Consider the following 15,406-nt stretch of genomic DNA (forward strand, 5'->3'; position numbering starts at 1 on the left):
GGGGCGTTTTCGTGCGGGTTTGCGGACTGGGCCGTTGCGGTGAATGCGTGATTGAGGTCCCGCGGCTAATAATCGTCCCCCCTTTTTGGGGCCGGAGTGCACGGCGCGGAGGAGCAGCCGGAGCAGGTAACAATACATGCTGCTTATATTCTGTGCCTGCATGAACGGTGTCAGTGTGTGGCTGGCTGTGCATTGATATTGCCATTGTCGCTTCATCTGTCCTAGCTTTTTCCGCTCGTGGAGGGCGGGATGGAGTCAGACAGATGGGGGCAATGATTAAAAAAATGCTCTTGTCTAATCAAATGTGTTCAACGCCTGCGGGTAGCGCATAGATCATGACATTTCATTTGGTGGGTTGCCAAGGTAAATTAGGACAATGACAGTGGAAAAAATGAGAGGAATTTTCAATGAAACCAGTGTCAGTTTTTGTTGTTATCATTGCATGTCCGACTATTGTGAAGCCTATTGCAACAGACCTAGCAAAGCAGCAGCAGGCCTGTTCTTGCAATGGACTATCAGCCTTTCAGGATTTTTTTAAAGATAAGAGACGACGAGATGGGGTTTATGAAAATGTAGGCTAAGCCGACAGGACCTGAGATTTTAAATCTGTGGCCTGAAACATCATCTCATCTTCTTTGAAAATGTCATTCCTGCAGGCGAGGTTGTTCATGGCTTGTCCTGTGTTGTAAGACTAGATTGTCATATCTGAAAAAAAAAAAGTCAGGTGTACAGCCAAGACTGTTATTTATTAATATAGAAAGCAGTGCAATGACAATACCAGCATGGCCTTGGAGTCTAACAGACACACACACATTGAGTGGGATTGAAAGAGAGGTTTTTCACAAGCATTTGCCAGTCTCCATCCGACTTGTGTCAAGGAATCTGTTGCTGCAGAGTTGAGTTGTGTTTAAAATAGATTTAAGTGCTTTTCATGGCCGGGGCTCTAAACTGCAGCCACAGTGAAAACCTGAACACTTTATTTATTGATAAAGACTATTTGCAGGTTCTGGTACCTAAAAAGCTCTTGTGCACGATGTGTGTGTGTGTGTGTTGCTTTCTGCATGTGTAGACTGATGCTTGCTACAAGTCTGCGCGTGTGTTTGCGAGTGTGTGTTCGGTGTGTGATGTGGTGATGTCACAGCTTTGTTATAGGAACAGAGAAGCCTTGTGTCCTCATGATTAATTCATGTCCAGCTGCGGGATGGAGACACAAGCAGCCAGTCACACACAGACAGGAGCACGTACTTAAAGGAGGATGAAATAAGTAACTACCGGTCAAAGGAACAAGACAAAAAAAAGTAGCGAGGGGGCTCTCATCTTCATATTCCTCTGCGTCGACTGACAAGCGTTCAGGCTGTACCCGAGCATCCTACTGAGAGAAGTGCATCTGTTTGTGAGGCTCCTCTGCATCCTTCTCCGGCTACACTCTGAATGTCAAGCCCCACTGAACAGAACAGGCTCCAGGTCGTCATGGAGACAGGAGCAGACCCCTGCTGCAAACAGAGGCAGGTAGTCACTGAGGCTTGGCCCGGCCCGCCGTGTGCTGAGGAACGCCCTCTGCTGTCCGCCCGCAGCATCAGGCCCACGGGGGGGCAACGGGAGCGTCTGAAGGTCTGGATGGCTTTGGAAGTGAAACGCTGTGGAAGTGATCATCGTGTACAGTGCATTAGCTCTATCCTCAGTGGAGTGCTTTATTTCAAGACTTTGCTGTAGGCATGTTCTGCTTCTGTTGCAGAGGAGACTGAGTGCATCTGTACACGGCCTGAGCCAGAAAAATCAAGTTCGCTGAGACAGAATTCCACTATTTGCTTCCCTTTTTTTGCTTGCATCTTTTTCCACGGAGCCATCCTCTCTCTTCTGTCTTGCTCCTTTCTACCTCTCGCTGGCTCTTTTCTTCCTCTCTGTTGCTCTCCCAATCCCACTTCCTCTGATCTGTGTCCTCTCTCTGCCTCAATCCCAGATAATTCCCTCTCTGTGGAATTGGAAGATTGCAGCAGGCGAGAGCAAAAGAGAGATTATACTGCCAGATTAGTGGACAGGAGCAGCAATACATAATCTCAGCGCACACACACACACACACACACACACAGTGCCACTCGATCGCATGCAGACTCGTGGGTACACGTGCACAAAGCATTTGCCACATGAATAAATGCACGGGCACATAATCGGACACTTGTTGTTTTGCTGAAACAGCTGTTTAACCCTCCTGCTTTGCCCTCTGACCTGCAGGGTGATGTGCCATCAGCCACTGGGGGGCATCTGTCCTCTCTGCAACTTGTTCATCCTGTGAAGCTTATGGGATAGGAGTGTGTGTGCCCCTTCCCAACACTGCTGCCCCACTGGAGTCATTCGTGCCAAAGCTGAGTTGCGTGGAAGGAGCGGAGATGGGCAGCCCGGGCTGCGAGGTGGCTCTAGCCGTGCCGGTGGAGCCAGCGTTGGAGTCTCTGTGTCCGGAGTGTGGCCAGATCCATCGCAGCTGGGAGAACCACCTCTACAACTACCGTCTGGAGGTGGACGACGACCTGGTGTGCCACATCTGCCTGCAGCCGCTGGTGCAGCCGCTCGACACGCCGTGCGGACACACCTTCTGCGCCCGCTGCCTGCGGAGCTTCCTCCAGGAGAGGGACTTCTGCCCGCTGGACCGGACGCGGCTGCAGCTGCAGGCGTGCCGCAGGTCCAGCATCCTGGTGCACAAGCTCCTGGACAAGCTGTCTGTGTCGTGCCCTTTGACCCCGGTCTGCTCCCTCAGCATGCCAAGATGTGACCTGGAGGCCCACCTCAAACACAGGTAATGAAGCACACACATACACACACATACACACACAACCATCAAATCAAACACAATGCATGAATGGCAACCAGGACTCCACAAGCCTTACACAGATTAATGCAGCTTTTACAGCTGTATCAGAGTCTGTCGGATTGGTTGTAGCTTCTCAGGAGTAAAAATCTGCCTTCTTCTATGGTATAAGCTGCTGGCTAATAACTGCTAGTTTCAACTGTTTGTATAAGTCAAAAAACTGTGTTGCATTCAAGACCCCTCCATCCTCACGATTGGCTCGTAGCTTGCAGGAAGATAACGTAGTCCTTAGTCCAGAACAGGTGACCCTTACCCGCCATCCTTCACCTCCAGAGTCTCAGTCCGTCTCACGTCTTGGCTTTTGGCCCGTTTGGACCAGGTGCTGTGAAACCCTGAGGGGATTATTGGGTTGTAGGTCATGTGACAGGGATTAGTGGTTCCCTACCGCAGTCATGGGTTGGCCGACCAGGAGCTCCATGTTCTCATTCTGCAATCATGCTGAGCAACTTCAACACCAGAGATCTTTTCAACCATTTCTTCTGCGAGACGGCTAAAGGCAACCCCGGCCTGTGGTGAGTGGAGGCGGCGGGGTGTGAGGTCAGGGTGACTCTGGATGCACCTTTCTGTCACTGGCTTCTTCTATCTCGGCTTTTGTCTGCAACTGCATTCTTGCTCTCTGCTTCTTCTTGTCTTGCACTGCCCGAAGCAAGACCGTGTGTGTGTGCGCATAGAAGGGAACCCAGGTGAGGCTGTTGCTACATGGATGGAAGTAGTTTAAATTATGCATCTGAGAGGAATGGACGAGTGCTTTAGAGTAGTAAAAACTTTTAAAGAGAACAATGTTGCAACCAGTTTGATTGATTTCGGGGCAAACTTCTGTCAAGCCTGTTGCTAAGGAACCATCCATTAGTGTCTTGAAGCTCGCTTATTGACTAGATATCCAGTCTCCATCTAACACCTCAGCTCAGTCAAGCAGATTTCCCTTAACAAGCTCACGCTAACAAGATCGCTAACATGCTGTTAGAAGCTTTTGTGAGTCAGCTGTTTTTACAGGAGACCCCCGACTTAGACGGTCGATTTTATGACTTAAAAGCGAGGTGTAGCTTTTGCTGCACGACGAACTAAGTAGCGATCATTATGGGATAAAAGTAAAAGTAACTTGAAGAAGAGAGTGAGCAAACTGACTCATTAAATAATGTCGGCTGAGAACGATATCTGTCTAAATTCAGGTAGCATTACCTAAGCTAACATTAGCCACCTTAAGCTGTAAAGCTGTAAAGCTTAACTCCTGAGTGTATTAAAGTGAGTAAGGAGTTTTTTTTGGGTGTGACTTTTAATTTGTGAGAGGAAGAAGGTTTTAATTAATTTATAAAGTCACATTAGGGCGCTTTAAGAAAAGACAGGAAGTGTCTGAAAACTGTAAGATGTCTGTAAGGTTCAGGATTCATAGCTTCTTGTCCGGGCCTTTTTATCAAGGCTACAACTGATGAAAGGTTGCACACATTATGTCGTGCGGAGAAGACAAGAGGAGGCGGTTTAAGACGTGTCACACAAGGTCACCGTGCGGACTTCCGTGACATTCTTTAGTAAAGATTAAACCTCAAGTGAACCACGTGCAATCGCCGCTCGCCTATCGTGCAGACTTAGGGTCTAAGATCCAGGAGCCAAGAATCCGCTGTCGTGCGGGACTTGGACAGTCAACATTGTTTATGTTGAAGATTAGGGATCAGTGGGCATTAGATTAAATGGAGAGAGTGCCAGGCTGCGGCGCTGCGCAGTGGTCAAGGTGGGATGGTTGATCTTATTACTGATGGTGCATGTGAGCTACTTTTACTGCCTCTAAAGCAAAGTGCTCAAATCAAAGCTTATATTTGAGCGCAACTTTTTTGCATATTTGTCGACACAAGTAAGCTATTATTGACTGTCTTGGTGGAAACACTACAGATAGGTTATAATGAAGACAGTTAACTAAGAAAGAACACCTGAAGTGAGAGTGCATTTACATTAAGCAAGAGCAAAGAATCATGGGACGGCAATATCTGTTTTTCTCAGGAGGGAGACGAGAAGCAGCTCGTACCGTAGCTGCCACTTAAAGTAAATACTTCAGTCAATTACGGGTGAGACGGCACTGATCCTTTGTGTCTGACTGTCTGAGTTTATTTTTAATCATTTCTCAGTGAAGAGTTTCTATTTGGGGGACAGAAGTGATGCATCCGTCTCCTCCTGATTTGTGTTTATTTTTATGGAAAGAGCTTTTTTTGGGAGTGACCTATATGTAATTTAAAGGGCCAGTTTGCCGATTTTCAACCTCAGTCCTATCATGCTATTATGGGGAGCTAATGCCATTATGGTAGAACAAAATGCAATTTGGCTCTGTGCCTTTGGAGGACGCTATCCGCTTCTCTAATGGGCCCTGGAAAACCGCTGCCGACGTAAAGGGTCATCTGGCGGAGGCCAGGGAGCTCGCTAAACTACACTTCCTCAATCTAGGACGCCCGCCTCTGATGTCATGTCTCGTTCAAAATTGTCAGGTTTGAAATGTAGACTGCAGACCTGAAGATGTTTTAGACGATCCACCAGTACATTCTCACTGTATTTCAGATTCTGTACCGCTCTGAGCCTGAGTCTTTCTCTCCAGCGTCTCTCGCTGGGCCGTTCCTTTCAGAGGGAGGGGCGCAATGCACGCTGGGTGTTGTAGGAATGTAGAATGGGCGAAACCACAAGCTGTTTGTACGACTTTCTCCACAGCTATGGCGCCAATTTCAAATATTATTGCTTCTATCAATTACAGAGAACACCAGCTTTGACTGACAGCGGCTTCTTCCAGGGGCGAACTGCTCCTTTAATTTACATTTTACTGGTTCAGCTTCTTAAATGTCTGTCTCTGCTGGGTTCCTCTGTTTTTATAGAACTTTAAATTGAGTGTTTATAGTGTTTGGACTGTAGGGTGGTCAACAAGTAAAGTGCAGAGTCATTGTGAGATTTATTGTCAGCCTGCAAACGTGCAAGATACATGTATTTCACACCACACAGTTCATATGTGCAGGTTATGAGGGAACATATATACTCCCTCATAAGTGCAGCTCTACTTTATGTGAAAAGAATGAAAATAAATAAACGTATGCAGCATATTCTCTATAATTTTCTCTATAGTCAGTAAAGTTGTGACATTTCCTGTAAGGCTACATTTTCACGTTACCCAGTGAATGCAGCTCCACACGTCTCTGCACTCTGTCCTTCTAAAAGAAGGGGACCACAAAAGAGACGACCAGGTCTGTTAAATGAACTGATGCCGGACCTGATTTTCTTTACACGTCAGATGGACTAACAAACTGACGCCTGTTGCTTGGTGAAAGGTGCCCCGGGACGCGGTGTCAGCAGACCAGCGTGGAAGGGCCGCGGTGCGAGAGTGGGGACGAGCGAGCGACGGGGACGGGGACCAGCCCTCCCAGGTCGCCGCGCTCCCCACAGACAGACCTGAGGGACCGCACGCCCTCTCCACCCTCCGGACCCAACAACACCAGCGGCAATGGGCCCATGTGGACGGACGCCGGCCTTGACAACCCCGCCTTCGAGGAGAGCACGGAGGAAGACAGTGAGTGGGTCTACTTTCTGCATCCACAGTGAGATTTAGACTGTTGATAAGCTGAAACAGCATCCGTCTCTTCCTGTCTTTAGGTGTGGTGGGGTTGGAGTGTGTGGTCCCCAGGGTGAAGCGGCCCCTCAGTAACCCCTGCATCCACCTCCTCCGCTCTGTCAGCTCCACCTCCTCCGGCTGGGACTGCCCCGAGTCTCCGCCGCTCTCTGCTGAGGAGGGTATGACATCACTTCCTGCAGGGCTGAGCACTAGAGATCAGAGATATGAAATATTGCAGCTTATCTCTGTTGCAGTGTAATCGTATACGATAGGATAATCAGATCATGTTTGGAGGATGTGGAAATTGGATTGTGAACTGCAGCAGTGTAATGTGATTTGTTTGTCCATTAAGGCTGTGTGAAGTTGCCCTCGCTTCCTGAAGGAGAGATAACTGCCATCGAGGTCCACCGGGCGAACCCGTATGTTGAGCTGGGCATCAGCGTCGTCGGAGGAAATGAGACGCCGCTCATCAACATCGTGATTCAGGAAGTTTACAGAGACGGGGTCATCGCACGAGACGGGAGGCTGCTGGCCGGGGATCAGATACTGCAGGTAGGAGATTTTCATTTTATGATTTTCAGTCTTTTTAGCGAAGAATTCTCAATCACCCTCAGCCATGTTTACACTACTGCTAATAGGGTTTATTATTAGTGATATTTACAGATTCTACATAGAAATGTTTGTAGTACGCTTGTAGTCCGAGTAATATTGACCAATCACGTATCAGCAGGCTGCGGCGTATGCAGGAAAAGCAGTCCGTGTGGAGAGCAAAAGCAGGCAGAACGTAATCCACCGTAACCAGCTCCCATCAGCGACATCTGACGACGATTTAGCTTCTTATTCATCTCTATGAACAGACATCTGCATGGTAACAGCTAACAAACTGTTCTAGATCCAAATTTTAACTTCCCTTGACGCTGTGTCACGAAAGCCGTTCAGCATTCAGATTTCCCGACTCACTCGAATGCATCAGAAATGATGAATCCGACTTTAAAAGTAGTTTCCTTCTCCTCTTGAGGACAGACCAGACAAAGCTTCATTTTGACTTTGACTTTCATGATGTAGAAATTTCGGAAAACTCAAGACCTGTTAATTAAAGTAAATCACAAGAAACTGTTTCTTGACTGGAAGTCGTTTATCGCTCACCGCTGGCTACACGCCCGACATGTCCACTGTTGTCCCCAGAGGTTGTATCGTCGTCTTTACTATAGACGATGGGATCCGAGATTGGTAGTAGGCTAGCTGTTAAAGCAGACAGTAGTGTCAATATTTACCACATCATATTTTTATACATTAAAGATTTTTTTGAGCGCGGTTCAAATATAATCATCTGACCTCATCTCTTTCCTTCATAAACGCTGCAAAATATCTTGTTCACTTCCTCCTAAATCACTTTTATTGAACTTTTCTGCCTACTTAAAGCTGCCTCGAACTATTTTGTTCTATTAGAAGTGGATCCAATGACTACTTGTATTAGAAATGCATTGCTCTGGGCACAAGTAAAACAGGCGCCCCATGTACAGAGGCAAAGTCCTCGACACATCGGCCCTTTGGCGCATGCCTACCCCACTCTTTCCTCCCCACATCTCCGGTCAAGTCATTGTCCTGTTAAATAAAGGCAAAGGCCAAAAAACCTGGGGGCTATGAGGAGCATCTTAGGGTCTTTTAGCTTTTTGTTTTAGTTTCAAGACCTGAATTTACCTCCCTGCCCAGCACCAAAAGGCAGTCAGACAAAGTTAGCACTTAGCTGGAGAAGACAGTGCATCATGTAGCAGCTAATGAGCCAAGTGCTCTCAGGAGGTGGTAGAGACCAAAACAGAGCTAATCAGAGAGTGAATACTGGTCTTAAATTGTCAGAAACCAGAATGGAGTGCTGAAGCTGCCCTGTATCTGCTGAGCTTTTTATGCAACTTTAACCACTTCCTGTCCTTCCACTCGTCTTTCTCTAAGGTGAACAATGTGGACATCAGTAACGTCCCCCACAGTTTTGCTCGCTCCACACTCGCACGCCCCTGCACCACTTTACAGCTGACTGTGCTTCGGGAGCGCCGCTGTGCCTCCCGGGCGCCTCCCTCCTCCTCTTCCACCTCCTCCACCCCGGCTGTCCCCCACGCCCCCTGCTCCACCCCCGAGGGCGCCCCGTCCAGCCCCGCCACACTGAGAATCACCCTGCACAAGCGGGACTCATCGGAGCAGCTCGGCATCAAGCTGGTGCGGCGGACGGATGAGTCAGGAGTGTTTGTGTTGGATCTGTTGGAGGGCGGCCTGGCAGCGAAGGACGGCCGACTGCGGAGTAATGACCGCGTGTTGGCCGTCAATGAGCAGGACCTACGCCACGGCACCCCCGAGCAGGCTGCACAGATCATACAGGTGAGGTTGTTTGGATTTCTTTTGGTATCATTGATATCACTGAAGGCTGTAAGACACTAACTCTGACTGTCTGTGCAGGCCAGCGGAGAGCGAGTCCACCTGATGATCGGCCGACCCAGCAAACCAACCCCTCCTCCACCGCCAAAATCAAGCTCCACCAGAGACCTCTACTGCCTTGATCACTTCCTGCCTAACCACAGCTCCACCCCGAGTCCTGTGCCCGTACACCTCTCCCGCACCAGCACCCACAGAGTGAGCAGCAGATGTGTTTAAGCTCCTCTTTAGGTGGACACATGTTTTCTGTTCTAGACACTGAACCTGTTTTTGTGTGTGTGTGATGCCAGGACCTTTCCCAGTGTGTGACCTGCAAGGAGAAACACATCACTGTGAAGAAGGAACCCCTCGAGTCTCTGGGCATGACGGTCGCAGGAGGGCGGGGCAGCAAGAGCGGGGAGCTGCCAATCTTTGTGACCAGCGTCCAACCGCACGGCTGCTTGTCGAGGGACGGACGAATCAAACGAGGTGAGCGCTCCCTCACAAACGACGATCACCTTAGAGAATCACCTGGATCAAAAGCGTCACATCCGGGTTCTTGTTCCTGTCTTCTTCAGGTGACGTCCTGCTCAGTATCAACGGGCAGGACTTGACGTACCTGAGCCACAGCGAGGCTGTGGGCACCCTGAAGGCCAGCGCTGCCTCGCCCTCCGTCCAGCTGCGGGTGCTGGAGGTCAGCATGGTGGAGGAGCACGAGCACGACGAGCTGCTGCCTCACACACACGATAGTGACTTTGATGCCAACTGGTCCCCGTCGTGGGTCATGTGGCTTGGCTTACCCAGGTGAGCGCACAGAGGGGGGCACACAAATACGTCTTTTAAATAGAGTACAGCTCTGTGATTAAATGTACTTATGTTGTGTGTGATTAACAGCTCTCTGTTGCAGACTGATACTGGACCAGATAGTTTAATCACTCTGCTTCACTCGTGTCTTGCAGCTACCTGCACAGTAGTCACGAGATCGTCCTGCGTCGGAGCCATCCGGGCAGCTGGGGCTTCAGCATCGTCGGGGGATACGAGGAGAGCCACGGGAACCAGGCGTTCTTCATCAAGACCATCGTCCTCGGCACGCCTGCGTACTATGACGGCCGCCTCAAGTGAGTGATCGGCTGCTATCTGTGGCTTATGTTAGAGGTGACACGGTGGAGCAATAGCAGGCAGATAAAGTGACCTCCAGGTGCTCAGTGATAAGAGTGGCGTGATTGTGGCCACGCCTACAGAGCCCATTAGAAGAACAGAACAGATCATTTTCAGATTGTTTATTATCTAAGAGTTCATTTTAGAGGTATAAGTAGATTTTACTAATAAGAGAAGTTAATTTTTTTATTAGAAAAATATATTAAAATTGTAGACAAGAAGACGTGTTTATTTGAGCATTTTAAATGTGTAGAAAAAAGATTTAAAGGTCTCGCTGTATCAGTTTTATATAAGGTAGGTAGGTGCTCCTTTTTTGCTGTTTCATAAGTATCTTCACCGTTGTTATGATGCAAACAGTCATACCCATATGAATGCAGTTGTACCACATCTTTGTCCTCCAAATTAAAAGTACGTGGTTTAGTGAGTGGGCTTTGGTTGATTCACTAATCTTAAAGTTTCAAACATGTTTTGGATTTTTTTCCTTTCTCTGACTTTTGTCTTTTATGGCCCTTTTGTAAGAAGTTATCATATAGGCCATTCTTTTGTGAAAGGATTAAAGGATCCGACTGTTAACCTTTAAAGTCCTTTAAAAAAAGACAAAACCCGACAACAGATAGATCCTGTTAAAAAGCTTTGTCTGCTTATTAATCCCTCTGTGCAGAGCTTCATTACTGTCCAAATACTATCATATAAAAACATCAGTGAGCTGCAGACATGTTTCTTTATTGCATTTAATATTTAATATTTTCAATCCTCACCAAAGCGTGTTTATTAAATTTATTATTTATGTTTGTAATGTCTGCTGAAGCTTAAATATATACTGTTGTAGTGTTCGGACCAGACCTGAACTTCTATCTTATTATATTTAGCTTTTTGTATCTATTTTTGCTTAATGTCACATTTCTTCTAGATGCTGTTTCTATCTGTGTAAAGAACTTTGAATTGCTCTATGTATGAATGGTGCTCTATAAATAAACCTGCCTTGCCTTTAAATACAGTTCTAAACAATTTTAGAAATTTAAATGGGTTTTTTTTAGCTGTTTTTATTTATTTGTTTAACTAGATTTATGATTTGTGGTTTTGGTTCAACAAATAACTTATTTTTTTTCTTGCTGATTGTTGCTTCCGTCTATAAAATATAAAAAAATATCTATTGAAATTACCCAGAGAGCCAAAGCATGTCTTCAGCCTGTGTTAACAAATTATCTTAACATTTTAACCATGAAAAAAATCAAATTTGAGCTTTGGTATGTGTGCTCTTGAAATTACCTAAAAGACTAAACAAGTCTTAAAATAGCTACAGATAAATTTAAAGTCCATCAGCTAACGGATTAATACTACAACTCATTTCAGCTCTGGATGGAATTAATTGCAATTATTACCAATAAGAATATACAGCTCCGGAAAAAATTAAGACACCTTAAATCAGCATCTCTCTCTACACGTCATGGCCGGCCCAGTCCAGATCTGAACCCCACTGAAAACCTTCTGAATGTGGTGAAGAGGAAGGTGGATGAACAAAGCCCAGCTGCTTGAATATTTGCGCCAAGAGTGGCCAAACGTCACCCAACAGCAAAGAATGACTGGTGGAGAGCAGGTCAAGGTGTATGAACGCTGTGATTAAAAACCAGGTTAAACCAGAGTTAAATCATTAGTATTCTGTTGTAAATAATAATTCTTAATTTCTTTGCATTATTCTGGTCTGAAAAACATCTTTTTTTGCATCTCTTTGTTGTCTTAAGCAGTCGTCATTTTCTGCAAATAAAAGACCTGAATGAGAATATTTGATTTGGAATTTTGGAGAAATGTTTTAGACAATAAAACAAAAGTTAATTTAACAGAAACACAAACCTATAAATAGCAGAACCAGAGAAAAACTGATTTTTGCGGTGGTCCCTTTTTTTCCCGGAGCTGTATATAAATACATTTAACCTGCATCATGCTCAGTTTTAAAGCTTTGTAAGCCCCTGCCACACCAAATGTTTCAGTTGTGTTCTGTCTTCATAATAAAGAGCTGTCACTCCGACTTATCGCTTCCTATTTATACTCCACACTGACTCGTCTCTCCGTGTCACTCTAGATGCGGTGACATGATCGTGGCGGTCAACGGCCTGTCGACAGCAGGAATGAGCCACTCGGCGCTGGTGCCCATGCTGAAGGAGCAGCGCAGCCGGGTGGCGCTCACTGTGGTCTCCTGGCCCGGCAGCCTGGTATAACCGGGCCAGATCCTAACCACGCTGAGTCCACCCTGAATGTTCTATATCGGGAACGACCTTGGCCAAAGTGAACTGGTACACGCTACTGTACATCGCTCCATACCGGGCTTAATCTAGGACCAAAAGCATCCAGAACTGTAGTAGACCCAGCAGGACCGAGCCTGTCCTGACCAGGTGGGACCTGATCCAGATCGTGCCACGTCACTCGACAGACTGCACTCACACACACACTGCTGAGTTCATATGGTCATGTTGTCTTCACTCCGCAGGGAGGAATGGTACTGCAACTGTTAACAGGCGATCTGTGCTGTATTCACCTCACCAGGCAGTTGTAGAATCCAGGGCTGTATTCAGGTGGATGCATCGTTGCAGGTAGAGATAGAGCATTAAAAAAAAATAATTAAAGTAGCCTGTGATCCTGTGTGTCATCTAGGAGAATGACCTGTAATCACTCGAATCAAGATTTTCTGCAACACCAGCGCTGTATCCAGCTGAATAAGCCTCAGGCCTTATTAGAAACCTGCCGCACCCTGGGGGCTCGACTGCCCTTAGGCCTCATCACCATGAAAACCAGCTGTCCCATCAGCTGGAGTTTTATACATGTGTGTGAATGTGTGTTCTGTTTGTTTAATAAACATTTCCTTCAGAGGATTAACGCCTCTATAGCGTGATTTTGTCAAGTGGAAGTCAAAGGTTTAGAAGATCAAGATGCAGTTTAATAGCTGTAGTCAGAAACAAGCAGCTACTGTCGTGCTGTAGTAGTGAGGCTTTATTTCATACTCACTTAAACAAAGTAAATCAACAGAAATAACGTGAATTATTTCACTATTAATGAAAACATCCGAGCTGAAGTGTAAACACAGCAGCCTCAATATTTGTTAGCCTTTAAAGTGGTGTTGCGCAGCTTTGCAGCAAGCTTGTTGGTCTCTGCCTGCTTGGCTGCAGCTGCCAGGCGGAGCTGCTCCGCCACACGCCACGGCTGGTTCTTTTTAGGATGCAGTTTCTAGAGAGGGAACAGATAAAAAAGGAATGTGAAAAAGGACAAATGGAGGAGAGGCGAGTCACATTTTCTGCAGAAAAAGTTCACAAGGACAAATTACCTTCAGCTTTTTCTTTGCTGGGTCATGCACCACTCCATGTCGCCACAGGCTCTCCTGATTAACAATGAGACCGGTTACACACGCACAACACTGCATCAGCTACACCTCACCTCTAGGGTCTAGCCATGTAAACAGTTTCAGTTCTTAATGTGCTCTCTTAATGTATTTTCCAGTTGCAGCCAAGTACAATGAAGGTGACTGGCATTGAATCTGTGCGGCTAAAACACACTTAAAAATCAAAAGTATTGCATCCTATCAAAACAGGAACACAGCTACCATTAGTAAACATGTCCTCTCTTAATATGTCAGATAAATTGTACATACAGCAAAGTCTACATGAAGCAAGTGAAACCCAAACAATCAACACAGCCAGATACCTTTAAATAGAAAGAGATTTGACCCTAGATGTGTTAAATAGAAGTGCAGCATGTTTACCTTCATGGCAAAGCTCTTCCCACAGCCAGCATACGCACAGCTGAAGGGCTTCTTGCCCTCGTGATCTCCCAGAACGTGGCTCTCCAAGTTGAACCGACGGGTGAACTTTTTAGCACACCCTTTCCTCGGGCACGGCAGCTTCTTCGTCCCTCCGGCGTGGACACGGAGCTCATGCTGGCGCAAGAACCAGGTGTTGTTAAACAGCTTTTTACACTCTCCACACGGCACCTTGACTGAAAACAAAGTCAGTTCAAGTAGCCAGTTTGTGACAAGGTATTAAACACTTCCAAGCATTAAGTTCATACCTTTGTGTTCATTTCTGTGCTTCAGATATTCCGTCCATGTCTTTCCATGATAAGAGCAAGCTTCATTCTCACAATAGTAACCTGCAGCAGAGACATAAATGGTGTATGTTTTAGTTAAACTCATGCCAATCAAGGAAATACAACCCTTCTTGTTATTAACCAACCTGCATGCACCCTCTCATGATGCTTCAGTTTGCCATGAGTGGGAAATTCTCTTGCACAGCCACTGAAAGAACAGCTATATAGAAAGGTAAATATAAAGATATAAAGAAGAAAAAAATGGCAGTTATTTTTGCGGTAGATGTGCAGCCACTCACTGAAATGGGAGAACCTGTTGGTGCTCAAACTTGTGAGTTTTCAGTTGGTTCCTCTTGTTGAAATCTTTTACACAACCCTTATGGTCACACTGAAAGAAAACAAGAGCAAAAAGATGCAAGTAGTCATCACAGTGATTAGAAACCTGCTTATGGCAAAGTAAAAAAAGAAAGCTGTGGGATTATCGTACCTGATATCGCTTCTCCTGGTGCTGGTGAACTCGAGCCATGTGGTTCTTCATGCTGGTGTGGGTGACAAAAGCCTCAGGGCACCCATCAGTCAGACACCTGGACCCCAGAGCAGATAAAAAGACTTGGTAAGCGACAACAAGGTCCATTTTTTACCATGCAGTTATTCAAAATAGGAACAAAGAGGCTTACTTGTGTGGCTTGTCCCCGCTGTGATTGAGCTCATGCCTGGTGAGCTGATAGCGAGTGGAAAAGCTCTTGTCACAGTTCTCGCAGGAGAAGGGTTTCTGAGTTCAGGGAAACATTTGACACATAAAACAATATTATGTGGAGGTTTCCACGTATTTCTGCTCGGCCTCTCGAGTTCGAGCCACTTACCAATCCTGTGTGTTTGCAAAGATGAGCCTCTAGCTTCCATGACTTACTGAATTTAGCTTTACAATCAAAAAACGAGCAAACGTAGCTTTTTTGGCTTTGCAACCTCTCCCCCATCTTTAATAAGAGATGTCAGATGTGGTGTTGTGGTCACAGGCAAAACTAGTTGTAAAGGGGCAGGACACTATCTGGTCTGCAACCAGCTGCTCACCTGTGATTAATTTATCTAACTGGAATGTACCAATTACAGCAAGAAAGGGGGTGTTCTACCTCAGTGGAATTAAAAAACAGACTTGATATTTCCACATTTTTACCTCAGCAAACGTTTGTGTTTGAAGAAATCTTTTATAACTTACAGCTACAAGTACATACAAGTGATTCAACATCAGAATCAGGGGTTTATTGCCAATTAGGTTTACACATACAAGGAATTTGTTTTGGTGTTTTTGTGCAGAACAATTATAACAGAAC

General features: G+C 46.1%; 2 protein-coding genes across 2 annotated transcripts; one reads left to right on the plus strand and one right to left on the minus strand.

Moving 5' to 3' along the window:
- Positions 1–36: 36 nt before the first annotated feature.
- On the plus strand, positions 37–12,868 carry lnx2a (ligand of numb-protein X 2a). Its single transcript, XM_069667722.1, has 11 exons — positions 37–126; positions 2,233–2,791; positions 6,160–6,398; positions 6,482–6,619; positions 6,793–6,992; positions 8,391–8,810; positions 8,889–9,062; positions 9,155–9,332; positions 9,422–9,647; positions 9,803–9,961; positions 12,082–12,868. Exons 2-11 carry the CDS (start codon positions 2,388–2,390, stop codon positions 12,215–12,217), a joined length of 2,274 nt encoding a protein of 757 aa, XP_069523823.1. The 5' UTR covers positions 37–126; positions 2,233–2,387; the 3' UTR covers positions 12,218–12,868.
- Positions 12,869–13,085: 217 nt separating this feature from the next.
- Positions 13,086–15,052, minus strand: gtf3ab (general transcription factor IIIA, b). Its single transcript, XM_069667899.1, has 9 exons — positions 14,939–15,052; positions 14,753–14,847; positions 14,563–14,659; positions 14,375–14,463; positions 14,222–14,295; positions 14,058–14,138; positions 13,753–13,985; positions 13,318–13,371; positions 13,086–13,220 (listed from the first exon to the last, which is right to left on the minus strand). Exons 1-9 carry the CDS (start codon positions 15,050–15,052, stop codon positions 13,086–13,088), a joined length of 972 nt encoding a protein of 323 aa, XP_069524000.1.
- Between the last annotated feature and the right edge of the window lie 354 nt (positions 15,053–15,406).

The sequence above is a fragment of the Semicossyphus pulcher genome, unplaced genomic scaffold (genome assembly GCF_022749685.1).
Source record: "Semicossyphus pulcher isolate SPU_LCO1_2020_fin unplaced genomic scaffold, fSemPul1.0.p SCAF_18, whole genome shotgun sequence".
NCBI lineage: Eukaryota > Metazoa > Chordata > Actinopteri > Labriformes > Labridae > Semicossyphus > Semicossyphus pulcher.

What these genes read in the sequence shown, in the direction of transcription:
- gtf3ab (XM_069667899.1), bottom strand. Translation starts at nt 15,052, where the DNA reads ATGGGGGAGAGGTTGCAAAGCCAAAAAAGCTACGTTTGCTCGTTTTTT. An exon ending in TTTGCAAACACACAGGATTG is followed by an intron (nt 14,848 to 14,938) that starts GTAAGTGGCTCG and finishes CCCTGAACTCAG; the next exon opens with AAACCCTTCTCCTGCGAGAA. An exon ending in GGAAGAGCTTTGCCATGAAG is followed by an intron (nt 13,372 to 13,752) that starts GTAAACATGCTG and finishes ATTGTTAATCAG; the next exon opens with GAGAGCCTGTGGCGACATGG.
- lnx2a (XM_069667722.1), top strand. Translation starts at nt 2,388, where the DNA reads ATGGGCAGCCCGGGCTGCGAGGTGGCTCTAGCCGTGCCGGTGGAGCCA. An exon ending in GGAGAGCACGGAGGAAGACA is followed by an intron (nt 6,399 to 6,481) that starts GTGAGTGGGTCT and finishes TCCTGTCTTTAG; the next exon opens with GTGTGGTGGGGTTGGAGTGT. An exon ending in AGGCTGCACAGATCATACAG is followed by an intron (nt 8,811 to 8,888) that starts GTGAGGTTGTTT and finishes CTGTCTGTGCAG; the next exon opens with GCCAGCGGAGAGCGAGTCCA.